General features: G+C 50.3%; 1 protein-coding gene across 1 annotated transcript in view; it reads left to right on the forward strand.

Moving 5' to 3' along the window:
- Nucleotides 1-27,349, forward strand: part of LOC106728557 (partitioning defective 3 homolog) — a 103,473-nt gene that overhangs the window by 52,860 nt on the left and 23,264 nt on the right. Inside the window, exon 2 of the mRNA XM_032474142.1 lies at nucleotides 26,412-26,517. Coding sequence (XP_032330033.1) covers nucleotides 26,412-26,517 — 106 coding nt within the window. The remainder of the gene's footprint in view (nucleotides 1-26,411; nucleotides 26,518-27,349) is intronic.

Below are 27,349 nucleotides of genomic sequence, written 5' to 3' on the forward strand. Positions count from 1 at the left end.
CCGGGTGCTCTGCCTCAGCGGTGGTGGCACCTGCCCGGGCTTCCTGGCCGCGCACCCCCTGCATATGTTCCTGTTGTGGTAACTGTGGGTGCTCGCTGAGCAAGGGGAGTGACTTTCACTTTCCTGGCCTCGGGGTGAGTGCTGCTCTGGGGTGTTGGTGGCAGACTGGGTTGACTGCAGGACTCGGCCGCCGTCCTTGAAGGCGGATGTACCTACAAGGGTTTTCCGCCTTTGACTGTCGTGGCTGCAGAAATAGGAAATCCTCCTGGCCTGGCTGCGTAATCACAGAATAAACTTTGGCTCCTGTTAAAAAGTGAAAGGCACATTGTTTGAGTTTGGTATCTTTGGCCTCACAGCTGTTGGCTCAGCCACCTACACCCACGGGGCACAGTGAGTTCTTGGGTCAGGTAAGCCCCCCGCACCTCCCCCGCACTCTGGCCACTCGTGTCGCTGTGACTGGTCCCCGATCTTGCCTGTGGAGACTCGGCTGTGAGATGGGAGGGGTACGTGTCCAGCCTCCTCAGCGTCTGGAGCAGCCAGTATCCAGCACTTCAAGGTGTTCTTAAACTTTGTTGTGTACATGTCCCTTTTTAGTGAGCATAGACAGCACTGCACAATTACTTATTTCTGTCCCGTTTCTTTCATAAGTGTGTTAATGAGAAAAATCACTCTAAATTGAGTTTAACCAGACACATATAATAAATGATGGGGGACCATAAACTGTGAACTTCAGTCTTTCAGAGTTTCTCTGTTCATTTCTTTCGCATTTACAGACCACGTGCTCTGTGCCGAGCCTCGTGCCAGGTGTGGGGCCTGTGGCGGCCGGGGAACCCCAGGCCCCTGACCTGGCGTAGCTGGCTGTGTGCACACGGCGTCCGTCACCGAGGTTGAGGTGCAGGGAGCAGCGGGTTTGGAGGGACCCGAGGGAGCTGTGCTTGGCCGGGTTGAGTTTCAGATGCCAGCAGTATTTAAAAAATTTTATTTTTGTAAGGGCCAAAATTCAATATTCATTTGTCATTACACTCTCTTAATTCTGTACTTTGTAAGTCTTAAATTTCATTACTTTCCTGCCGTTATAATGTCGTTCACGCATTAAATGTAAATGAATCTTTGGCTTTGACCTGCTTCTCTTCCTGCACTGGGGAGGGAGGGAGTCCTGCACTGGGAATACGGGCCGACCAAACCCAGGACACCTGACACTGGACAGGTGCGCTGTTCGGCAGGTGGTTTATGTATGCCCCCAGGCCAGGGAGGGGGCCCGACACGCTTGTCAGGGGTCCCCTTGGGAACAGAGGGAACCAACAGGGAGGTGGGAGGCAGTGGGTTCGAGAGGACGGGGTGACCCCTGGTTCCCCCAAGGGGATATGAGGGGCTGGTGGGGAACTGGAGGCTGTTCCCCAGGGATGAGTGGGAGCTGAGCCTGGTCCCCACGTGGGGGGCGGTTGGGTGGGGGCCTCGTCTGCGGGATCAGAGTGGGCAGGAGATTAGAGCTAGGGTGTTGGAGACGCTCCTGGTTTTCCAGATGTCAAGGCAGAACATACTGTTGAGCCTTAGTTTTAGACCTTACACCACATACTGGGATTAAAACAATGCTTTTACTTACTGACTGCTCTGGAGAATGGGTGCTGCACTTTAGAAGGCAGTGGCGTGTTTGAGAAGACAGGTGCACAGACAGTTACAGTGCCAGGAATGCACATATCGTGGAACGATGTAAACCAGCCATGAGCGATGTGTGGTTGTCCAGCTGCTTCCATCTGCCAGGCCTTGGGCAGGCCCAGCAGACCGGTTGCTGGCAGCTCCGAGTGGCTGCAGGGGAGGTCGGGGCTGAGGTGGCCTCTGGGGAGCAGCCCCTCAGTGTGCAGGGCTGACTCTAAGTCGGCTTTGGTTTTCCCCGTAGAGAGGGCGTCCTCCCAGTGCGGTGGCGCTGTGACCGGCCCAAAGGCCTTTCTGCGGGCAGTTTTAACCCGCAATCTGTCTGGCCGAGAGGAGGAAAACATGACTGGATAAATAAGTGTTTCAGATACTGACTTCTAATTAATGATACGCATGCTGAAGTGTTTAAGGGGAAAACGTCTGCAACTTACTTTGAAATGCGTCACTAAGTAAGATGGCAAGTGGGTGGGCAGAGGGGTGAGTGGGTGGGTTTGTGATAAAGCAGTCGTCGCAAACCCTTCATCGTGGAATCGAAGCCGTGGACTCTCAGGAGTTCCCGGTACAATTCTTTCAGCTTTCTGTGGGTTTGAGTAGTTTATAGCACAATGGTGAGAGAAAAGTGTTTAGAAGTAAATGGAATGTGTTCCATTAGTGGGTAAAACTGGCATTGAAGAAGGGTTGGAAATATTTGCACATGAGTAGGACTGTTCAACAAGGTTTTTGAGCACGCATGTGTAATGCAGGGTTTTCACGTGAAAAATCCACATTTGAGAGTTTGACAGCACTGGCCTCGGGTTTGGATGGGAGTGTGGCAGTGGCGGGAGGCCCTAGAGGAGCGCTCCACCTTCTGCAGGTCTCCACCTGAGCTGGAGTGAGTAAAGGGGATTCCAAGTGCCTGACTTCGCAGTGGATTTTTCTTCAAGGGTTTAACGTTGCCGAAGAATTTAGCGTAAGAATTAGAACGTACCATCAGCACTGGCTATTTTTGTCTTGTTCTGTTTTCAGCTGTAGGCAAAGGAAAGGGAAATCTTTCATTGATGGGTCAAAAGAATTGAATGTGTATATTCAGTTGCAAATACTGCATTTCCTTTGCAGAATGTGTGTGTGTGTGTGTGTGTGTGTGTGTGTGTGTGTGTGTGTTTTAATGGAAGAAAGGAAAAGAAGATGAAAGCAACTCTTGGATTATTTATTTTTTTTAGGACTTTCTCCCTTTCAGAACTACTCATTGTGGGGTATGATTTTAAAAAGTGTTAATTGCTTGTGTTAAATATTTGGGGAAAAACACACATGAAGGAAAAAAAACCCTGTAGTTTTTCTCACTCCAAGAAAAGTGTTTATGACACCAATGGGGTGTGTGCCGTAGATCAGCATTTCTGTTAGAAGCAGTGGGATTATCTACATACATTGCCTTGCTGAAAGGATAGCAGGCAGAGTGTACTGAGATCTGCTGCTGACTTTGAAAAGAATAAAAAGTAAGGTGGACTAATTGTTTCCGTTTTTTCTATCATAGAGGATGTCATGAGAATCTCCCCGATTAAATGATTGCATCCACGGACTTTATTTTCTCAGGCAGAATCTTTGAAGCCTGTTTGATAAGGTTGGGTTGTATTTTGACAGGCATTGCTGATGAAAGTCAGGGACGTGGAATGCTTGACGGAGAAGCCAGATTTGCGGGATGGGCAGGTGCTTTTGAATTTGGCACGGAGCACTGGAGGGGGGAGGCGGAGGTGGCAGGGGATTTAGACTGTGGTTGGTCACGTGGGGGTGCAGTGCCTGACTGAGTCTGGATTTTGGGTCCTGGCGTGATCACACATCCCATAATAGCTCGCAGTGTGGCGGTGGCGCAGCTCAGGTCACCGTGCTGCTGGTGCTGATTCCTGTTCTCCAGGGTTCTGTTGCAGAGAACCCCCGGTCCCGTGTCTTTGCAGATCTGTTCTTGGTGTGGGGTTTTCCCATAGAACCTGAATGTGCTGCTTGGAGCAAAGGAAGTGCACATCTTACGTTTCATTAGCTATTTGACAAATGGCACTGAGAAGGTAATCTATGCTCCCTGCCTCTGGCGAGCACCGTGCTGTCTGCTTATCATCACTTTTGGCCACTTTGGTGTCAGAAGTTGGTGTGTGATCATTTCTTCAGCTTCCCTTAGTGCTGGCAGTTCTCAGTATCTCACATGTTTTTATCTTTTGCTCACAATTTACTATTTATCTATTTTTCCTTTGGGTTTTTTTTCTTTATGAGCCCCTTATAATGGTGACTTTGTGATACATGTTGAAAATATATTTTCCATCTATCATTTAACTTTTAAAAAATGATACGTACCATACTCTACAGAAAATTTTAACTTCCCGGCTTTTGAGTTTTACATCACGCGTCTTGCTTAAAAAGGCCTTACTCATCCCCAATTGCAAAACTGTTCTCTGTTTTTAAATCTGATACTTTAAACATGATGAAACAAAACACTTAGAATGTAATCTTAAATTAATCTGGCATTGATTTCCTGTTTGTTAAGGTAGCAACCTAAATCCCTCCCTGCAGTACCCCTGCCTGCCTGGGGGGGCCAGGTGCTCTAACACAGTATCTGAAATTGCCGTTTTCTGTCTGTTTCGTTTCTAAGGTGCCCACATACTTCTTACACACAGATAGAGCAAATCAGATAGAGCAAATCGTCACTGGTGGGAATCTGACTGATCTTTAGGTACAGAAATGTGTTGTCCTGGGGCTTTTGTGAGTTCTTAGTTGATGTAATATCCTGTGTTTACTTTTTGGATTGGATAACAACTGATGCATTGCCTTGTGACAGAAGTTTTTAAGAGAAGTTATTTTTTTGAACCTGAGAAATTGTAACTTTCTATGTCATAAATTAATGAGATTAAGAAATGTTTTATTTTGCAGTTCATTCTTTATGATTTTTAAAAACATGGTTTGCTTATATACTCTGTACACTTTTTTTTTTCTGAATACGTGATGGTTTTGCTATTTATGGGGTTCATTTTGTCAGCAGGAAGTAAGTGGAAGACAGCTTTCATTTCACTTTTGCAGAAGGATGATTTACTCTTTTGTGGCTTGCAGTTGATATTCGGGATTTTGAGAAACATGGTTCATATTAAGCTTGAACCTGCTTTACCAGAACAGACACCTGATAAAAACCCTGATCATGCTCATCAGCAGTTGTACTTCTTATTGGTGACACCGTGGAAATGTGTTTGCATGAAAATCTTAGACAATTAGTATTAAAGGAAAATTTTGTTTCTCCTTAAATTTTGTCTTAAGGAGGAAGCGCCCCTTGCAGAGTGATTGTAAGGGTGCACGCTCAGCACCGCTGGTTGTGGCAGTGCTGGGGTCGGGTTCAATGCCCACGTGCAATGAGGAAGTCACTGGTTAGTGACGGCCGCTTAGTCAGGCTTTCACGCGTGATTGATGGTGTTGTCTTTGAACTTTGGAATAAAGTCTGAGGGAAGCACATGAGTCATTGTGCTGGTGAGACTCAGGCTTGCAGCTGAGAGATGATTGCCTCTGCGCTGCTCTTGGGACACTTCATGTCTCTGATCCCCGCTGGCTCCTTTCTTGCAGTGCCACCTGACTTCCTCCAGAGGGCAGGAGAGAGGGAGATGCAGAGAGCCGGTGGATGGCGGGGCCAGGGTCTTCAGGGAGGGAGGGGTCGGCGTCTGCGAGCTGCTGAAAGGGGGAGGCTCTCTCCCACGCTGACACTGGGAGTGAGTGCTGCTGGGGTCCCTTTGTCCAGCGGCTCAGGTGTGTTTTGTTAACACAAATACAGACATTAAGGCATAAGATGTACACTTTATTTACTTTAAAGATAAAAACCAAGAGCCTCCAGAGGAGGCTGCCCAGACCTTTGTGCTGAGGGGGAGAAGGAGGGCTGCGCTGGGTGCCTCTGGCCTCCCTGACTCTGCTTCCTTAATGTCACCGGCACCTGGTCGCACGTTTCCAGAAGCTCGTCCCTGGTGGTGGCTGCCTGTGTAACTGTGTCCTCTAATAGCTCTTTCACGGGGGCCTTTTGTAAGAGACAGGGACACCTCCCTGCTGCCTGTTTTCCAGGGAAGGATTAATAGCTGTGATTAATTTTGCAAAAACCTATTCTTACCGAGATTTAGTCTTGCAAAAATTCTTCCTCTTTGTTCTTCACCTGTCAGTTCTGAGAACCTAGGAACACAGGAGCCTCAGGCTTACACCCCATTATGCTTGCCTTGTTGAATTTAGTTGGCTTCTTTGCTCCGCTCTTGTAAATATTTGCAAATTCATTACAGTATTTACTTTTCCTGTGGTTTAGCTTAAAAAAAAAAAGGTTTTTGCAAAACATGCTGGCATGCTGAAGGAGCATGGACCAGCCGCTGGGGGCTGGAGGTTTTGGATCTTGTGCTCCAGTTACTTGGGCCTTGACTTTCTCAGTGGTTATCTGTGTCCTCCAAAGTCTTTGCTTTCACTTGAAGCTCAGTGGTTTTAATGACAGATAATTGTTTTATATTCTTTAATGCCCTAAAAAGTATTATTTTAGGAAGAACTTTAATTTATAGGACATGTGGCTATAGGATTTTCATGTTACTTCCAGACAGGTTGGGGACAGCTGTTGAGGTAAGCGGTATTTGCTTGGCACCTGCTCTGGTCGGCCCTGGAGCAGTGAGTGTACCGGTCATGACTGTGTCAGCCGTCAGTGGAGAACAGCTCCTCAGGGAGATCTTTAGGGGCACTGAGGCTCTCATGAGAATACATTCTCTGTGCATGCAGCCTCAGACTCAGACCTGCCTTGTTGAAGAGTTCTTAAAAGATGATCAGTCCTAATTTTGTATCTTGACATTTTTCTGAATCAGGAAAAAAAAAAAGGTGCAGAGAAAACAGTTCACAGAAATAGCTCAAAGCCTATTTGACAGGTTTGTGATGGTGACCCACTCACGTACACCTTCATGGAGGTCCAGAGGTTCGGTCCAGAGGTCTTTGTAACACAGAGAACCTGCCCACGGGGGTCTGTGGCTGCAGAATTCTCAAGTTTGGGGAACAGACAGATCCGGGTTTGTGTAACAGGGACCAGATTGTAGGGCATTCTGCCCCTCCCCATTGCTTTTGGCATGAAGGTCATTTCCATTTACTTGGGAGACAATGAAAGAAGTATTCCTGTGGAGCTCAGGGCTGGATTTGTTAGAGAATGATGCCGAGGGTTTACTGTGCCTCACACAGCAGTCTCCCTGAGAAGCCACGGAGAAATTTCCTCCCGGGAAGGGTGTGCGCCAGGTGAGAGGGGGTCTGGAGACCTCCTGGGGTGCATTTTGAATATCGCCCTTGGCTTCATCTTAGTTTTCTAAATTCAATTTTGACTTCAGGTTATTAAAAAATAATCCTGCTGCATTATGCAGATTTGTAGCTTTGTAAGTACGGTATAATGTTGGTGAAAAGTTTTCAGTCTGCAAACTCATTAAGTTGCAGACCCAGTTAATTTAACCTTTGGAAAACAAAGACAGTTTTGGATTTTGGGGAGGGAGAGGCTCTTAAGAGCTGCGGTTGTGGACAATATGCCTTTATACCCCGACGGCTGCTTTTATATTTTTCTGGGTTTGATGTGCTCATGTTTTGTTAAGGATTTCTGTGCCTGTGTTCGCGACGGAGGTAACACGTATTGTAACGTCTTTGTCTGATTTGGGTAGCAGGTTGGTGCTGCCCTTCCAACATGAGTTGAGAAGTGTTCCCTCCTAGTTCTTAGAAGAGTTTGTGCAAAGCTGGCATTGTCTTCCTTGGACGTTTATGAGAGTTCAGTAAGGAGGCTTTCTGAGCTTGGAGTTTTCTTTTTGGGAAGGTTTTAAATTATGAATCTATATTTAAAAACAGGGTTATTCAAATTTTCTGTATCTTTTGGTATCAGTTTTGGTAATTTGTGTCTTTCAAGGAATTCGGTCATTTTATCTAAGTTGTCAAATTTATCAGCATAACGTTGCTCTTAATGTTCTGTTATTTCCTTTTTAATATGTGTTTGATTGGTGGTGTCGCTCTTGCCTTCCTGGTGTCAGCATGTGTGAATTTCTCCTTTTCTTTGATTCCTGTAGCCAGGGATTTACCAGTTTTATTAATTTTCTAGGACCCAACTTTTGGTTTGGTTGATTTTCCATATTTGTCCATTTTCTATTTTGTTGATTTCTTACTTAGTTTATTTCCTTTCTACTTAACTTTGGTTTAATTTGCTTGTCTCCTTTCAAGCTTCTTAAGACAAAAACTTAGATAATTGTTTTTAAACTTTTTTCCTCTTTTGTAATATAAACATTTAGAGCTATAAATTGCCCATCAAGCTTTAGCTGCAAGCCATGAATTGTGATATGTTGAGTTTTTATTATTCAGTTCAAAATCTTTCTATTTCCCTTATGAGTTCATTTGCCCTTGAGTTATTTAGAAGTATGTCCCTTAATTTTCAAATAGATCTGAATTTTTTTTATTCAATTTCAATTTTCTATTCTATTTGAATTTTCAAATAGATTGGTTTATAATTTAATTCTGTGGCTAGGGAACATACACTGTATTTCAGTCCTTTGAAATTTACCAAGACTTGTTTTGTGACTCAGCCTGGGGTTGAATCTGGGTGAAATGTTCCATGTGCACTTGAAACCTTTTTTGTTTCTGTTTTGGCCAGAAAAGGAAAGATAGGTTGAATTGAGAACAAAGCAGCATCTCTGTCCAGGCTGAGGTGTGGGAGTGATGCAGGCTGCTGGGTTCACTGTGACTTTCTTGGTGTGTTTCATGTGGGAGGGGATCTGGGGTCCCCTCCCCTGTGACTGACCGCAAAGCTGTAGTAATGAAACCGGAGGCAATTGTAGGCTATAGGAGGAAGATTGCTTTATTGGTTACTTCCTCAAATTGCAAATTCGCTCACATTCTTTGGGCAGCTCAAAATGATGGAAGTATGATGTGTCCTAAGGAAATTCCATTTTTCAGCAGTAGGCTTTTTATGTAACATACATACAGTTGTCCCTTGGTATCCATGGGGGCTTGATTCCAGGACCCCCTCGAACACCAAAGTCCATGGATGCTCAGGTCTCTTGTGTAAAGTGGGAGAGCATTTGCATATAACCTACACACACCCTCTCGATGACTTACCACACCTAATACAACGTAAATGTTGTGTAAATAATTACTGGCGTGTCGCAAATTCAAGTTTTGCTTTTGGAACTTTCTGGCAGTTTTTTTTCTGGAATATTTTCGATCTGGTTGCATGAATCCTTGGATGGGGAACTCAGTGGATACAGATGGTCAGCTGTATGTGTTTTAAGAATGATAATCTCCCAGGTGGATGAACTCAAACTGTTCTGTTATAAAATGACAATTTAGCCACTGTGCATTTTCCTACAGAAATAAATACTAAAATTTGATTGCCTTGATCCCTTTCCATGTTGACTTAGAGTTTTGCAGCTAGGAGGGAGGCAGATTGAATAAAAGACACTGGGATAGCTGGGACACGTTGAATTACCTTCTCTTTCAGAATTTCGACTTTAAGGGACTCTGTCAAATAAATATGACCATTTGGCAACATAAATTCAATTTAGTTTTCTAGGAATATTGACCTAACTGAATTTCTCTGATTCCTAGATAGTGGTTTTTTAAAAAGCATTTTCCTTCCTGCTGGATTTTGACAGTTTTAAAATCATGACAAATCGCAATTGCAGCCTAAAGTTTTACCTCAATACTAATGCTGCTAATATGTTGCTCAGCTCACATCAGGGTGAGAAAGGGACAGAGGAGGCACTTCTGTGAAAGTCTGATTTCAACCAGTTGATTTATTATCTTGCTGGAAGTTTTGAAATATTTACTGTGTTTTTTGGAAATCCAGGGTGATGTAAAATTCTCATTGTGTCCTGATGTAATTCAGTATGTTTTCCAGGCTCAGAATCTCCCTCCCGACAGCCGGCGCTCCAGCCTCCATCCAGGTACTTGTGCAGAGGGTCTAGTTTCTAACGGGAGCTGAAAGGTTAGCAGCCCAGAGCCGCTCACGTTTGACAGGTGAGCCGCAGTGTTTTCTGTGAGGTCCTCGGAGGGCGGGGGCGGGGGCAACACTCTGCTCGGGTCAGGGTATCGCTCTTGGGAGGCTGTTTTTGTGAGCACTTTAAGAAGCACACTCAAATTCTTTTTTTAAATTAATTTTTAATTTTACTTTTTGGGGGGAGGTAGTTGTTTATTTAGTTATTTTAATGGAGGTACTGGGGCTTGAACCCAGGATCTCCTGCATGCTAAGCATGTGCTGTAAGCCACTGAGCTATACCCTCCCTGCTCACACTCAAATTCTTTATGAACTGCTCTTTAGTTTTCTGATTCAGACTGTAAGACGTATTAAAATTCTCCAGTGCGTATTGAAAAGCCCTGATTTTGCACAAGTGAGGCAAGGGGGATGTTGGAAGTGGTTTTTATCAGAAGGATCTTTCCTTCTTCTCCATCCTTTTAAATTTAATCAGTCCCCAGGGCTGGAGCACAGGTGCGGGCACGGCAGGCGGCCTGAAGCGTGGCGAGGTGACCTCCGGGCGCCTCTGGGAGGTTGCTCAGTTGCGCGGGGTTAACTTGCTGTGTGTAACGTCCGTAGTATATTTTGAATTAAGTGGGATTTTTATGTGCCCACGTTTATCAGATTGGTTTATAGTCACAGACCTTCTTGTTACATCAAGTCACACTGTTAGAAGATGTTTAGCGCACATTTCACAGGTAGAATACTTACAAGCCTCTCAGGGTTTTTTTATTCATAGCACTGTGTCTTATAAAAAGTAGGCTACTTTCAGCCTTCTAAGGGTTTACGTGTGAGGATAGTTTGATAATTTTGCCAAATGGGAGGATTCAGAATACTGCACTAGACGTGACAAACGATTTTGAACATTAACGCACCTCCTGAAAATGTGGAGTCTTTGATTGCTGCTTCCAGGTAATGAGAAAGAAAAGGTGGGTGGAGTAGCGTCTGTGTTCTGCTGGGCAGTGACAGCATTTGCTCCGGTGCAGTGACACCGTGTGAGGAGCACTTAGAAGTAGGCAGTGGTGCGGTGTGACTGCGAGCCGGTCAGGAGCATCAGGACGGGGGGTGGGGGGCGCAGGAGTGGTTTCAGGCGGGGAGGCACTCTGTGGTGTGTATGTTCCCTGCTTCTGTTACTCATCTTTTAGGTGCTGATTTCGGATTGAGGAGAATTCTGTTCCTTTTATTTCTGAAGTGCCCTGTGTCATCACAGTCTGTGGAAGTATTTAAGATTAGGACTAGCTGGCTACGAACGTGACTTTCAAACCTGTGAAGGTTCACAAACTACCCTTATTACCAGAGTCTATTAAGTTTTATTTGTTGTGTTTAATGCACTCATTTCCTGAAGGATGTCTGTATGTTTGAAGCGCTGTATAATTTTGTTCAGTATTTGAGAGCTGAAATGTGAGCGCTTTTCCTGAAACCTGTTTATCAATTATGGTAGATTCTTAACTAGGCTGAGGGAAACGGAGAGTGAAGGGCTTTTGCTGTGTGTGCTTGTCACCTGCGGATCCATCGAACACAACACACTGTTAAGCCTCAGACCTGGACTCCAATCACACAGATGGAATAAACGTGCTCTTTGACCCAGAATGCGTGCAGGGGCCTGGTGTTAACCTGTCTCGGTGCTGACGCTGGATGTGACATGTCAGATGTCAGGTGCCCACAGGCTGTGCCCAGGGCACCGAGTGACTACGCCCGAGGTGGTCAGTGGGGCAGGTGGAGTGGCCTGTGCCTACGTGGGGGGGGGGTGGCTATTTCCCACACCTCCAGCAGGAAACCCCCTCTTCTCAAAGAAGAGAGTGTTTAACAACAACAGGACTGTAGGAGTTTCATTCTGGCCACAGTGCTGGCCCAGGGACGGAGAAGAAGACCAGAGGCAGAAAGGAGTCTGAAGGGCTCCGAGCCCATGAGTCACCAGGCTTGTACCTTGGCTGGCTTCTGACGAGGGGGACACGCACAGCGGCGCTCTGGTTGGTGTGCTCAGGCTTGCTTCAGTTAAGTCAATTTTGAGTCTTCCGAAGCTCCAGGTGAGAGTGCTTTGTGCTTTCAGACTCACTGCCTGGAAGGCCGTCGTGCCCCCCCTGTCGGGGTGCGGGGCGTGATCTGGGCAGCAGTGCCTCCCCGCTGTCTGGCCCGGCCACCTGAGCAGACGAGAAGCTGCCACGTGGATCACTGAGGACACCCAGACAGGAGCAAGCCCACCCCTGCAGCTGGCCTTCCTCTCACCCGCTTTGCCTGTTCTCTGGGTCCCCGTAGGCACATGAGCGCGGGGCTCCCTGCCCACAGCGTTCAGGCCTGGCTTCTCCTGAAGGTGGGCCTCCCTCATGCTGTGTGATGTGGGAGTTGGAGGGCTGGTGTTTGCGGCCCCAAGGGTGGGGGTCCTTAGACCTCAGCTGCCCCTTGGTAACTGCGGAGAGGGAAGCGGCTGGCACTCCCACCTGCCTGAGCGGGGACCAGCGCCGGTTCCCAGTCCGCAGGGACGTGTGGACGTGGCCAGCCCGCTGGGGCCCAGGGTGCTGGGAGCAGGAGCACCCCCCCCCCCCAACACCGGGCCTGGGTTCAGATGTGGTGCCGGCCTTCCCTGAGCGCCTGAGGGAGAATAGCTTTTGTTTCAGGAAACCACTGACTCCTGGCTATGAAAATCGTTACAGCTGAGAGCTTTAGGAAGTTACATTGCATCTGGCTCGGAGAAGGTTGACCATCGATGGTTAAATTTAGGCAGAAATCCACAAGGTGCGAATTGATCATCAATACCGACCCTTGGAGCTGGGACCAAATCTCAGTCGGGGAATTTATGCTTAGACACCACGTGTAGCTGCCGCGTGGCCGAGAGCAGGGCTTGTAAACCACGCGCCTGCTCACCGTAATGGGAGAGTCCGCCCATGCCACGCAGACGCCGCTCCTGGGGGTCGTTCAGGCACGTGGCCATCGCGGGAGGTGGGCGGGCACTGGCTTCTCTCGTCTGGCCTGGGCTGGGTGGTGGGTAGCTGGTTAAAGACGCTCCTCACGTGTTTCTGGTGGAGTCAGTGCTGAGAACCACTGCGTACACCCTGTCTCCCTGTTGAGGGAGAGTGACACTAGGCACTGTGCCCCCAGTGTGCGGCACCAGCCTGCGCTGTTGATGAAGGGACTTTTTGGAAGATCCTGCCCCTAATAATAGTAAGTAACCAACTGAGCAGTGACTAAATGCCGTGAGCTGCTTCAGCTGCTTTAAAGATTCCGACTCCTTTAGTCTGTTAAACTAGTCTGTGTTTGGGGACTCTTGTCACCTACGTTTCTCAGGAGGGGATTGAGGCAGGGGGAGAGGCTCAGGACTTGGCTCCAGCGAGGCGCAGGGCTCCCGCTGCTCCTGCTGTGCGGGCCAGCACGACAGAAGCCCCTCGGCTGGTGACCTGATGGACGGCGCTGGCATTGCTCTTGCCCAGGCACTTGCCTCCACTGCACGGCCGTCCCTTGAACCACGGCATCCGGACCCCGGTGTGATGTGGGGGGGGACGCCCGCCCGCCGCAGGGCTGCCTGATCCTGGCGCCTCCTCGCTCCGACCCCTGGTGCTTCTCAGGATGGATAACGTGGCGAAGAGGTGAAGGGAGAAACGAAAGTGTCTCGTGGTTTGTGTCCAGGTCAGCTGAGATGTGTTTTCACTTAGTATTTCCTGTGGCTCTGTGTGCTGTGTTTACTGTGATGGTCACCAAATTATTTTAAATGGTTTATTGACATTAGGATTAGAGCAGTTTATTATATCCAGTTTAGTTATTTTACAAGCAAATTTAGAAATGTACTAATACACTTGGAAACATTTTACTTGCAAATATAGAAATGTGTAAGCTTAAAAAACACTGCTCCTGTTAGAGATCTGAAGAGGGTAACCATCACCATTGCTCTGTTCCCAGGGGGCGACTTGTGTGGGTTTCAGCGTGGGCCTGATCTGGGAGGAGGTTTTAAATTGCGTGGCCTCAGAGAGAAATGCAGCTTCCAAACGCACTGTGTTGGGTTTTAAAATTTTTTTTTTTGCCTCCTTAAAAAGTTTCTATGTAGGAAAATATTCTGAACAGTATAGGATTCATTTTGCAACATCCACAGACTTCCTGTTCACTTTCTGATGAGCACACAGTTTTATTCTGATTTCTGACCGTGTTCTGGATGAAAAGCTGCAGTTACTACACGCGCTTTGCCTCGATGGGGATGAGCTCCCTCCCACACCCGCCGCGGGGATGGGACCTCTGCTTGTGGGTGTCCTCTGCTGGCGGCTCTCGGTCCCCACGGCGGTCCCAGAGCCACTGCCCTGAGTCAGGGAAGCTGGACTGGACCCAGCATAGAGGTCCCCGGTCCCGACGCCCAGCTGCGGGCCCCGCCCTGTGCCTGGAGCCAGCCTCCCGCATCCCTGCGGGGTCACCAGTACCCGCCGGGCCTCGGTGCCTCTGCTGTGCCGTCGGGATGCTGACGGGAGTGTATCCGAAACACAGTGTACTAGGGGAACACACAGTGTGCGGTGCTGGGTCTCCCACCCCAGCCCCTGGCCTGGAGCGAGCTGTGAGATGGGGAGTTTAAGTGGTTTCTTGACATGATACAGCTGCGATCAGTTCCTCTGCTCTGACTGATACCTGATGCACTTTGGTTTTTAAAGGATTGTGTGAAATAGTGATCTGAGTGGAAAAAAGTAGAGAGATCAGAGGTGGGGAGTCAGGCACCACACTCCTTTAAGGGGGAAACACTGCAGAGAGTCGTAGTGGGCACAAGGCTTTGCTGGTGTGTGTGCGTGTGGCTTCAGCTGTCCTTGACGGCTTCTCCTCGAGGTTTTGTTGGTACGTGTGAGTGGGGGCACCCTCTGCCCTTCGGTCCATACATGCATTTGGCGGGGGGAGCACTGGACTAGCACACCCTGCTCTTGGCTGTGCTTCGTAAAGGCGCTTCTTTTTCGGAAGAAGGTTTTAAACATGCTTTGCGACATCCCAAATGCAGAGGCAAACAGTGTGACGCTAGACGTTTTTGAGGTTGAAGCCTTAAGCCTGTGTCCCGACGGGGTTGGGGTTGGGGGACCACGGGGGTGGCCCGTTGAATCCCACATGTGAGGCCCCCGCTCCCCCTGGCGATGAGCAGTCCCTCCCAGTCCTGACCCCTCCGTGGACGTGTCCTGTGACCACGGTCGACAGTGACCCTGTGCAGAAGCACTGAGCCAGTTTACTCTTGGAACTGGGGTAGTTGTTACAAAACAAACTGTAACTTGTTTTCTGTGGAGGTGATGTCACTGGAAAGTCCAAGGGTGAATAACAGGGTGGCTGCGCATGAAACCTTACTTATTACCATTTGGAAAATAAAGCCAGTGTTTTTCTAGCATTAGAGTTGATACGTTTGCAATCTAATAGACGCTTAATTGAAGGTGTTGGTGGAACCTCAGTACACATCTTTTTCATCTCACTCAGGTTGGTGGTGATACAAATGCCCATTTATTTTTTCTATCAGATACGGAATCAACCTGCTTGTTAGGTCTCTCACTTTCTTCTTTAATCTCGTCCTAAGTGGCAGAAGCGTGGCTCCTGACAGCTCCTGGAGACGCCGGTCCAGCAGTGTCTGCGACGTGGGGTGTGGAACCACAGTGCCCGGCTCCCTGCTGTCCCTGCGCGAGTGGGGCCTGTCACCTCCCCGGCCCTCGTGCACACCGGGCACTCTCAGGGAGGCCCCCACAGCCCTCTTCCCATCCAGCCCAGTGTGTCCGCACCAGCGGCGGTGAGGGTCTGGGGGAGGGGTCGGCTCCCTCGCTGCCCTGCCCTGCGGTCCCCAGGGGCCTCCATCACTTTCCTCCTTTCACGTGCTTTGCACTTGGCTCTTCCCACACTTGTTTGACTCTTTCCAAAGACATTGTGGAGATACAGGACAGAAAGAAACGTGGTCTGGAGATGAGAGTTCTGTTGCCTTTAGAACGCAGTCCCCTCTGCTCTGGGGCTGCCTTCTGGTCGCCGCTGGGCTTTGTGCAGGAAGAGGGGACGTTGCTCAGGAGTTAGACGCCCCACGTCAGGTCTGCTTCAGTGTCACGTCCCTGTCCTGAAGCCTTGTCGCGGGTGCCGGAGTGTCTGGTGTGGACTGAGGAGCAGCGAGTCGCCCTCCGCAGGGTGGGCCCTTTGCCTTCCTGGTGTGAGGCAGGGTCACAGTTGTGTCAGATGCCCTCCAGGTTTTAGTTCAGAACGCGTGACTTCTCATTAAATGAGACGGACATCCTTCGGGACAAGTTATTCTATGTAAATGGTGATGGATCTCCTCCCTAAATGACTTGGAACATATGTAGGACTTCAGTGGTATGTATTTGTGTATCTATGGGTTTTATTTTAGGTGAGTCAAGAATTCTTGACAGGGTACAAAACGGAATCTTTCTGTCAGAAGAAAAAAAAAGACAGGTGAGTGTCAGTAACCCACCAGGCTTTTCAGATTCGCCTGTGAAGAAACTGCTTCCTAACACACTCTGCACCATGAACTGAAATTTTGGTTCTAATCCTTTTATTTTTTTTTTAAAAACTAAATCTTTTTTGGGAGGAGGTAATTAGGTTTTTATTTATTTAAATGGAGGGACTGGGGATTGAACCCAGGACCTCCTGCACGCTAAGCATGCGCTCTGCCCCTGAGCTGTACCCTCCCCCTTCCAACCCTCTTGGTTGTGGGTCCATCCAAAACAGAGACAGGTTTTTGCGGGAGTGTCATCTGACTGGGGACGGGCCCACACAGAAGCTTTGCACCAGAGCAAGTGCACACGTAGGCCAGACGGTGTCGCAGACTCAGCACGGGCTCCCGTGTCGCAGCTCAGGTACTTGGATGTGCCGACTTTATGCTAATTCAGCCCAGTGTGTGGTGTTGGCTGCTTGGTGGTGCTGCGCCCGGGCCGTGGCTCCGTGGCGGGGAGGCCGGCAGGGCTGTGCTGGCCACACGTAGAGCCTGGCAGGTGCCTTGAAGAGCGGCTGTTTCTCTTGCGCTCACAGGGGCACATGTCAGACGGGTTTTCTGTTTTCCTGGTGGAGCCTCATTGACCCGCCGTGAGGTCCTTTGACAAACAGGAAGAGCCCGCATGTGCCCGGAGGGGAGGCTTGAAGGAACCCTTGACACTGCACAATCTGAGGGCTGGAGTTTGACCCGGATGGGATTTAACCTCAAACAGAGGTGGGATGAGGGGAGCGCGTGGCCCCAAGACAGTCACTCAGTCTTGAAAATTTTGGAATTCTGAAAAGTTGATTCTGGGGTCTTTTGAAGTGCTTGTCAGATCTCAGCTTGTGGGTGGAATTTGCTGCCACTGTTGGCGACGTTACCTTGTTTTACCAGTTGCTGAGCGCAGACATGAGGCTTGAGATGACACTGGAGCTAGGACTCAACTCGGGGTTTGGAAGCCGCCCCTCGGCCCGGCCCCAGCGGGGCCTCGAGCGCGCAGCTAGGCTGTGCTCAGCTCACCGCGGTCCCGGGAGGGAGGACGCGTCACATCCGCCTCTGTCCTTAAGTCCCCGATTGAGGTCAAAACGTTCCTTCATGAGGTGCTGTCTTCGGTGTTCTCTGAGCTTAGTTTCGGTCACCAGGCGTTACTAGCGAGCTTCCCGCACCTGTGCTGGCCCTGCGGCGTTGACCCTGAAGTCTCGGAGGGCAGGGTCTTACACAGACCGGCTCTGCCCCCTTCATTCTGAGATGCGAGCGCTGCTCTCTGTCCGCGCGGGAAGGCCTGCGCTGCCTGGTCGTGTGTCGCTGTGGCTGGTAAACGTGTGCAAAGTGTCGAGTGTCTCAGTCATCTGGAGCCTCCCAGTGCACGTCTCCCGCGTCCTCGACGGCTCCTGCTGGTGAACCCCCGGGAGTCTGGACGGTCCTTGCTCCCGGACTTCGGGGGACGAGGAGCGGGGGGTCTGACACCACTCCAGGGCTCTGGGTGAGGAGAGCCGCTCTGGTGGGTGGGCCTGTTGAGCGCTGCGCTGTGCTTCTGCAGACACGAGTGTGTGTCATAGAGCATGTGGGGGGAGGTTCGGGAGGCGTAGCTTTGTCCTTTCAAGCTGTTTCCAAGGTCAGATCTGGTGTTTGTGGAAATGCTTGTCTCCTTTCTGCCTGGAGCGGGTTGAGTTTTCGTGGCCGTGAGCATCTATGAACCTTAGAGATGACCCCCCTCATTTGCACACTCGAGGCCTCGGCGCCGTATTGGGAAACACCCGCAGTCCCCTCCCTGCCCCTTTCTGTGGGGTGGACAGGGCGCCCACTTGGAGCCGCTGTCACCAGAGCCGCGCTCTCGTCCCGCTGCTCTGTCCGCGCGTCCTCAGAGCCTCACCAGCCAGCCTGGCTGCTGCCTGCTGCCCCTCACCCGCCCGGGGGCGTAGAGTCACACGTGTGCTTCTTGGTAGCTGGTCCATTTCGCGTTTTAATTACGGGCTTGTGTAAGGAGGTTTTGCCCGGGTTCCGGCGCAGCAAAGTTGTTTCTTTGCTTCTGTGCAGGATTTTTATCGGAAACTTCACTTCCAGGTTTGCTGCGGAGGGAGATGGTCCAGACGGGTGGGGTCTCTGCTGGCTGCTCTGTCTTCGTGCTTCGCGTGTGCTGCTTAGTGGCTTTCTTTTTTCCTGAGGTGCTGTGTCCCATGGTTTCCCAGAAGCAATGGACTGAAGGCACAGTGACCTGAATTTCAGATGCCTTGTCAGGGAAGCTTGGTGAAGGGTGGTGCACCAGCCGTGGGTGGAAGGGACTAAGATGCCTGCACAGGTGGGACCTGCACTGGCCGCTTGGCGTGTTTCAGGGAGTACCTTGGAGCTCCCTTCCTTCCAAATTCCCCCATTTGAAATGTATTTGAAGGTTCAACAGATGGGCCCAGGTAAGGTCTTGAGTCACATAAGGGATTTTCAGGAGAAATCTAAGTGCCAACAAGCTTTGAGACACACTGGGTCAGTAAGGGGCCTGCAGGCTGAGCTTGGCCTCGATGCCTGGCAGCACGCATTGGTGAGCTGGGAGTGTGGGGCTGTGTTGGAGAGAGCCCTGCGGGTACGTGAGCGGGGCTGGAGGCTGCGGGGGAGGGGCCCTGCCCGTGGTCAGCGTCCACTGTGCAGCAGGTGCCCCACGCGGGTGGGGGTGACCGGGTAGGGTCCATGGCTCGTTATGGCCACCCCGCACAGCAGTGCGTCCTCACAACGTAGGAGCCGTGGGGAGACAGACGGGCAGCAGGTAAACTAGGGCTGCAGACCCTGTTGTGAAGAGGTGGGTGGTGGCAGGAATTGAAATTTGGGTCCGTTTTCCAGGGTGACACACAAGCCAGAGAAGGGCACGCAGCAGGGAGACCCCCTGGACTGACTGGCTGGACTTGAGGTGTGTGGCGCCTTTGTGCCCTTTGTCTGTCGCTGCCACTCCCTTCCTCCTGAAAACCTCCCCCAAAGCTGACGTGTGTCCCAGAGAGAGATGTCCTGGTGATAAGATGAGGCTGGCCTTGGACACGTCCTGTGAAGATACCATCAGGGCTCCCTCCCTGGTCCGGTTCGGGTTCTGGGAGGCGGAGGGAGTCCCGCCTCTGGCACCAGCTGTCCTGAGAGACACACAGGGCAGAACCTCCGCCTCCTGGGTGCCTGTGGTCTGGGCCGCGCTCCGAGGCCACACTTGTGATGCTGTGTTGCTGTGGGGCTCCGAGCCGGACCCCACGCCATGGGGGCGGCCCTGGATGTGGGCCTGGGGGCCGCAGGGGGCAGCTGCAGAGCCATTTGCCCAGGCTTCTGAAGAGGAGATCCGAGGTAGGTGCAAGTTCTCTGCCAAAACCCACCGTCTCCTGTGGCCTCTTCTGCGTTAGTTTTGGGGGCGTTTCTTCTGATTCGGGATGCTTGGCATCGCCAGGTGTAAGGAACTGAGGGGTTTTACGCAATATGAGGTACTTTCTTGAAGAAAAATGGGGAGGTGGTGTTTGGATTAAGTGACACGTTGTGGGGAGGTGGAGAGCTGCTTTGGGGTCAAGGTTTGTTGGTTTGGTTGAGAATTCTGAGCTGTTTAGAGTTTATCATATCTCAGGGAGGTTTTGTCTCCAGGTCAGAGAAACTCCTTTGGGTCTGAGTCAGCCTGTCTTGTTTGCTGGTTGGAGAGTAAATAGGGGAGGGCAGGGCTTTTTATTTTTGTTTTTTTTGTTTTGTTTTTTGGGTGATGCTGGATGAGAACCTTAAGGGCCTCTCAGGTTGGTTATTTCTTCTGTAAACACCAGGAAAACGGCCCGCATTTCAGCCAGCTCTGAGAGCGCCCCACGGTGTGGTCCTCGCTGTCTGAACGGCGGGCGGGGGGTGGGGGCTGCGAGGCCGCAGGGCGGGTCTGGGCCGCGAGGCGCCGAGGCCCTGTTCACTGGCTGTGAGCTGCTTTCCTGCCGCTCCAGGCCCAGCACTGCCGGGTGCATCTCAACCAGGCTCTTCCTCGGTCCCTGTGCTTTGAGGGGTGACGTGGTGCACAGCACTGCCTCCTCGTAGCGAAGTTAGTCACGTTTCCAGCTGGTGGCTGGTATGTTTTCATCATTTTTAAAATCATTTTAAGCAAAAAGATAAACAGAAAGTGCCCTATCTTGATCCCTTTTTCCTTCCACATTTGTCCCCCTGACAAATCTCTTTGATTCTCCTGCAAGAGGCAGAGAGTCAGACACGAGCACCATGGCTTTAGACGTTGGAGTGAAGCTGAGCTCACACCGCCTCCCTCCTCAGTGGCAGCTGCGGGTGCGATGATGTCGGACCAGGTGGGTGGCCTGCCTCTGGTCCCTCCCTCTGCCCGGGAGCCAGGCGGGCACTGGCCATGATGTGAGTGCCAGGGCGGGGCTGATAGGCTCGTCCTGTTCTGGGGACCCAGGCTCCCCCACCCCGTCCCCATCCCTTCTCCCATCACTGGTGGTCCTGGCCTCCCTGAGACCAGAGAGGGCGGGGCCCTGGGGGGGCTGAGCTGAGCTGCCGCCTGGCCCCCCCTCCCGGTTGTTGGCAGGTCCATCCAGGCATCAGGTCGCTTCTGTCTGGGTCTCCAGGCCGAGGTGCTGGGGACTCGGCTCTGTGAGCGACAATGAAGGTGTTTATGCTGGAACTTGGGCTCCTGCCGTGGGAGGGGAGCACCTGAAGGTCTCCCCGCAGGTCTCCGGCGTCTGGAGTGTCCGTCCGTCCGCATTGTCTCCTGAGCTGGTTCCGGAGTTGGGTGGGGGTGAGGGGCACGGGGCCTGCGTGCCCCCGAGTTTCTTTCTGTTCGCAGCGAGGAGAGTGCCACTGTTGCTTCTAGTGTCTGAGGAAGTTGGGTTTCAATTGTTTTCCTTGCCCCGTAGGGTTATGACTTTTATTATGTATGTTTTACGCCTTGTTTATGCAACAACTGGGCGCTTTGTTCTTTGTTTATGCTAAAAAAGCAGGAGAGGGTCCCTGCCTTGGGGGGCACTGATCTAGAGAGGAGCAGAGCAGGGCGGGTGTGCAGGGAGCTGGGCTTCTAAGTGAAGGAGGTGGTCAGGGGAGAGCGCCTCGGGGCTGGAGTGCGCTTCACCGAGGCAGCGGTTTGGGTCGAGGCTGGGAAGCGGCAGGTGGGGGGAAGTTGAGCTGTGGGGGGAGGTGTCCAGGTGCGTGGGCAGGGGTGACAGTGTCTGCTGAGCACCTGTGCTGGGCGTGGGGTCTCGGGAGAGCTGAGGGCCTGCGATGGGACCTGGGGAGATCTGGGGCAGCAGGCTTGGAGGGAGTGTGGGTGCTCGGCCCGGGGTGCTGAGTTCTGACGTTTGGGAGGTAGTGAGTCACTGGAAATGACTCATCGCGGGACAGAGACGAATGTTCACTGACGGTGGAGGTGGCAGCAGGGCTGAGAGGCCGGGGGTCTGGAGGCAGTGGGATGAGTCAGAAGGTGGTTGCGTTACTGAGAACACGAGAAAGAGGAAGGGAAAGGAGGAGACGTGGTCACGGTTATGTAAGGGGACAGAATTGTGAAGCTGCACATACGTGTTCATTATGGAAAACCAGCAGGTGTAGCGAGGCCTCCGCGTGCAGTGCAGGTGGTTCTGGCTCTTGTCTGTGGCTCCTTCTGCCTGGCACTGTCTTCCGACTCTGGGCAAGACGACACTCCATGGTATTCTGTGCACAGTCCTTGAGTTGCTGTATAATGTTTCCCTGATTGGATGGACTCAGGCAACTCCTAATTGTTGGACTACATAGCCGGTTTCTTGTTCTGTATTATTGTTTATTGAAACATCTGATTGAATGTGTACATCATGACCATGTAACTGCGCAGGTGAAGTCCTGGGTTAGTGGGCGTGTTCAGTTTTAAGGATTCTGACGCATGGTACCCAGGTTCTCCTTCCCGGCACCCCCACTCCCATCAGGATACCAGGACAGTTTAGGACTCGGAGCTGCATGTGAAGGACGCCGGCTCCCTTCCTCTAGTGAACCCTGGGTCACTGAGGTTGTTTAAAATCGATCTTTTCCCCAATTTGTCTTGAAAACCTCAAAGTACAGCTGTGTCAGCTGACCTCTTGTTGGATTTAGGGAGTGGGAGGTGGGAGGCCCACGGCAGGAGGCCCTGGAGTAGCTCCCCCCACCATCTGCTTCAGGCTGTGTCTCTGCTGAGGCGAAGTCTCTGTCCAGGTTCCAGCTCCTGCCCAGAGGCGTCCCCCCGGCTCCTGCCAGCTGCCTCCGGTCACTTCTGCGGCCTTCGGGGTGTCAGCTTCCTGCCCGGCTGGGAGTCCCACCTCTTACAGCTTTGTCACCAGTTTGCCTGTTTAAAGCACATGCACACACACACGCGCACACAAACACACACACTCACACACTATTTTAAAGTAAAAAGCAGACGCCGTGACAGTGTCTGCCTACCTCAGCCCACATCGTCTAAGAATGAGGGCATTCTCTTACATGTCCACAAGGCTGATATCAGACCGAGGAAAACTAAGAGTGATTTTCTAGGATCATCTAACACTGAGTCCGTGTGAAGTTCCCCCAGCTGTGTCCGCGATGTCTACAACAGTGGGTTTTTTGTTTTTTGTTTTTGTTTTTTTTTGACCACAAGAAGGATTCAGTGACGCCTCTACCATGAATCAGGTCTCTTAGATCAGAACGGTCCCCAGTTTTTCAAAATGACAGACTTTTAACATTTTCTCTTGAAAAGTTTCTAAACTGCTGAAGGGTAGGCTGAACCCTTTACCCAGAGTGACCGATTTTCAATGTTTTGGGGCTTTGGCCTTCTTCCTGTCTGTGTGCACGTAAATCTACCTTAGCAACAGCATTGATTGTTTTCTGAGCAGAACCATTTGAGACCAAACCGCAGATATGATGACTAACCCCTGAATAATTCACACATCGCCTAAACACAGCACTGTTTTATGTAATTCCTGTGCATGGATCCCGTCCCGCCCAGGGGTTTTCCGGTTATCAGCTCCGTCACATCATGTGACAGATTCTTCAGTTGTCCCAGTGCTGGGCTTTTTCGTAAAGTTTTTCTCCCGTTGCTGGATTCGCTCTGGGCTCATACGCTGCCCCCAGAGGTTAGACAGCATGGATTTTTTTTTTTTTTTTTGAAGAGAGATCAGTGCATTTGTGTTGTTAAAAGTCTCACCTTCTGGATTTGTCTGGTTGTTACCTTTGGTGCCACGGGGCTCGTTCTGCACCCCCTCCATCTCCTGGAACGAGGTTAGGTTTGTGGATTGATTAGGTTCAGTCAGAGGAGGATGGTGCTGTCAGGAGTGAAGATAAGACGTTGGTTTTAGGGGGAAGATAACGGATATAAGCTTAATATGTTTGAATTAATATAGGACCTGATAAAAAATATTGTTCTGTTATCAGTTATTCCCAGATGGACGTCCTTTCATTCATTTTGTTAACATTTCCTGGCAAGCGGTAGAACAACCTTCCTGGGGTATCGGGCGGCTTCCAGCGTCACGGGCTGCGTGAGGGCCGCTGTCTGAGATGCGAGTGCCGGGAGGGCTCAGGTCTGGAGACGTGCTGTCTGTCCTTCTCTGCAGAGAGCTTAGAGGTGAAGCGACTCTGAGAGATTTTGTCTCTGACCCTGTCTGTGGAATTTGTCTTTATGGTTATCACAGGAGTGTCAAACATCTGTTTTTAAGATGTAGAAGCGAATGTCTGTTTGAGTTAAGACATGTTCGTGAAGGCGTTAATCCATAGATTTATGAGCTAGAACATAGCACGTAACAACACATGGAAGGAACACAAAGCGTTTTAGCCTTGAGGCATCTGGGTTCGGCAGGCCCGTGATAGACCCCGAGACTGGGGTTTCTGACCAGTTGCGAGGCTGATCTCAGGTGGGCTCCCGCTCGGAGAACCATCACTTCAGTTCGTGAGGTTAGGACTGTCATGGAATACTCGGGTGAGTGGTTTGTCAGGCTTGATTTTTAAGTAGTCAGAACCTTTTTATTAAAATAAGTACTTTATGCACATCCCCATTATGCAAAGTATAAGTAATGACGCTGTTGGGAAGAGGCTGGGAGAAGACGGGCGCCTGTGATGCTGGCTGAGACCACCGTGGGCGCCAGAGGGGCCACAGTGAACCCTGGGGCGCGTCCTGGCTGATAGTGTTTGTCGGTGGTGACTTCCCGTCAGCACCTTACGCTCAGAGCCTCAGTTTTCTCATCTGTTCAGGGAAGAGAGACTTCAGGGACATAACTGGGTTCCTTTAATTGAGATTAAATTTTTGTAAATTTGCATGTGAATTACTACTGTTTGTCATTACTGTATTTTGATTTATATTCCTTCTTCCATTTTTGAGTTTTTTTTTTTTTGGCCTATAGATCTATTTGCCCAATGTTTAAGAAACCTTTAAATGCGGAAGATAAACAAGTGAAAGGATGATAGAAGTACTTACCCCTTATACGTACTGGCACTTCTGTCATTAACAGTAATATTATCTTACTTTTGTTTAAAAGCCTGGAATTACTAGATTAAACAAATAGATTGAGTATTTATATTTTAACCATTACTGTGCAAGAAAATACGAATTTTAGAATTTATGCATTTTTAATAACTGTACATTGTAAGTTAACACTTCTTTTTTTTTCTTTTTGGATATATGTATTTAATTAAAATATAGTTGATTTACAGTGTTGTGTTAGCTTCAGGTGTACAGCCAAGTGATTCAGTTACAGATACATGTCTATTTTTTTTATTCTTTTCCATTATGGGCTATCACAAGATATTGAATGTAGTTCCCTGTGCTACACAGTAGGACCCTGTGGTTTATCTATTTTATATACAGTAGTGTGTGTCTGCTCATCCCAGACTTCTAGTTTATCCCTCCCCCGCCCCCTTCCCGTTTGGTAACCATGAGTTTGTTTTCTGTGTGAGTCTCATTTTTGTTTTGTAGATAAAGTTTATTTGTATTTTTTTAAAATATTCCACATATAAGTGATATTATATGATATTTGTCTTTTTCTGTCTGACTTACGTCACTTAGTATGATGATCTCCAGGTCCATCCATGTTGCTGCAAATGGCATTATTTTATTTTTTATGGCTGAGTTGTATTCCATTGTATAAGTATACCAGATCTTTATCCAGTCATCTGTCAGCATTTAGGTTGCTTCCATGTCCTGGCCATTGTGAATAGTGCTGCTGTGAACATTGGGGTGCAGGTGTTTTTTCGAATTAGAATTTTCATTTTTTCTGGATATATGCCCAGGAGTGGGATTGCTGGATTATATGGTAACCTTGTTTTTAGTTTTTTAAGTTCGCCATAGTGGCTGCACCAGTTTACATCCCACCAGCAATGAGGGAGGATTCTCTCTTGGAGGCTTCGTAAGGGTCCGGATTCCCCAGCCCCAGCCCTGGAAGGTCTGAGTCGGCGGATCTGGGGGAGGGTCCAGATCCTGTGTTTTAACTGTCCTTCACCTTTGCCTCCTCAGTCCCAGCCTTCCCTTAAAGAAAGAGCTGTACCAAACACCGCTGATCAGGTGGGGAAAATGGAGTGTTGAAACTTGGCTTGAACTTTTTATCAGTAATTCTGTGCTGTGGACAGTTCAGGAGCTCACGGTGAAAGACAGTTCAGGGTGTTTTCATTTGGGTACGAATGGGAGAGGTTGTAGAAGCTTGAAAACAACTATGTTCTCTCAGACAATTTTAGGGCCTGGCTTTATGTTCTAGTGTGTGTGTGCATGTGTGCATATGCACGTACGTGAGCATGCACGCAGACCCAGACACCCAAGCAGACGTGTGTGACGTTTAGAATGAAGTCCCTTTGTCTTCCTTCCCCCAGCCCCACTCCCCGTTGGGAATAACAGGTGCCGGTTTTGGGGTGTATTTGGGGGTATGTCTGTGGGCATATGTCCTCTTTACAGAAACGGACTTGTGCTCGTGTCAGCGCTCTTCTGTGTCCGTGTGCTTAGATGTGTTTGTAGTGATGGCTTTGCGCCACCATGGCAGGCAGCCTTCTTTTCTTCAGACGGGCTGGGACGTGAGGTTTTCAGATGTGTCGTATATGCTGCCTGCTTGTTAGAATGTCTCAGTAGATTGGATTGGGAGGATTGAGAAGGATTCCATGCTGGACAGCGGGGACCCCTGCCCACTTCAGAGAGGTCAGTGTTCCGTGCGCAGCGAGGGTGCTGGTTTCCGTGGTTTCTGTCATAACGGTGGATCAGCGTCTGAGCCAAAGGGACGTGCGAGCACCAGTGACCCGTCCTACAGAGAGGAAGCCGGACCCAGCCAGGGAGGAGCCCCTGCACGTTCAGCCCAGCGCAGCGCTGCTGATGGGGTCCGGTCCTGTCTGCGGCAGGAAGTCACCCCAGTTGGCTGTTGTGTGCCCTTTGCTGCTGATGCTGACTTGCTGTGTTCGACGTTTCTGTTCCTTTCACAGGATCCAAACTACTGGATACAGGTGCACCGGCTGGAACACGGGGATGGAGGGATTCTCGACCTCGACGACATCCTGTGTGACGTGGCCGACGATAAAGACAGAGTGAGTCCCAGGGCAGGCGCTGCCCTGAGTGCATTTTGTGCAGACTGGGGAGGGTGCGGGGCGGGTGGGGCACTCTCCTTCCTGTTTCAGACACACGTAGAAGAGCATGTGGGCCACTCACACCAGCGTGTCTGTTACGAGCCTCGTGAATCTTCAGCACCCTGAACCCAGGGCACAATGATTTTTTTGGTGTCTCGGACTTAATTCTAAGTTTTGGAAAGTTAAAATTGCAACGTTTTAAATGGAAATACCTTTAAGAGGTTTCCATGCCGTTCCCCCTTTATTTTAGCCACATGTAATGTCTTTCTTGACAACGTGGGTCGTCATGGTGATGACTGTTTCCACAGGCAACACGCAGGGTCTCTGCTCTGAGCCCAGTGCTGGCCTTGGGGGTGCTGCCCGGCTGTACCCCCGTGTCCTCCTGTGGGCAGGGCTCTCAGGAAGCTCCCTTCCCTCCGGGGCTCCTCTCAGGTGCTGACACACTGCAGCTCCATCTTCACTGGCCCACAGCAACCTTCGGTCTGTCCTCTTGGATGGGGAGGTGGGGGAGTGACCCAGAGCAGGTGGGGGTCTGGGTCCCGGGCTCTGCGGGGAGAGGTCAGCGGATTAGGAGCCCTGGCTGGTGAGGAGCTGCGGCCCTCGAGTTAGACTTGAAGTGAAATGACGCAGCGGGGGTGTGGGGCTGGCGGCATGTCCTCATCTGTTCATCGCAGCCAGGTGTAGCCCAGGGTGGGCTTCCACCATGGGGTTGAGGAAGGTAGATCAGCTGGCAGGCACCGTTTGTCCCCCCGGGGGCTCCCGGACCCCTGGGCCGGGGGCCTGTGCTGCTGGGCTCT

This window comes from Camelus ferus, chromosome 35, assembly GCF_009834535.1.
Source record: "Camelus ferus isolate YT-003-E chromosome 35, BCGSAC_Cfer_1.0, whole genome shotgun sequence".
Lineage (NCBI taxonomy): Eukaryota > Metazoa > Chordata > Mammalia > Artiodactyla > Camelidae > Camelus > Camelus ferus.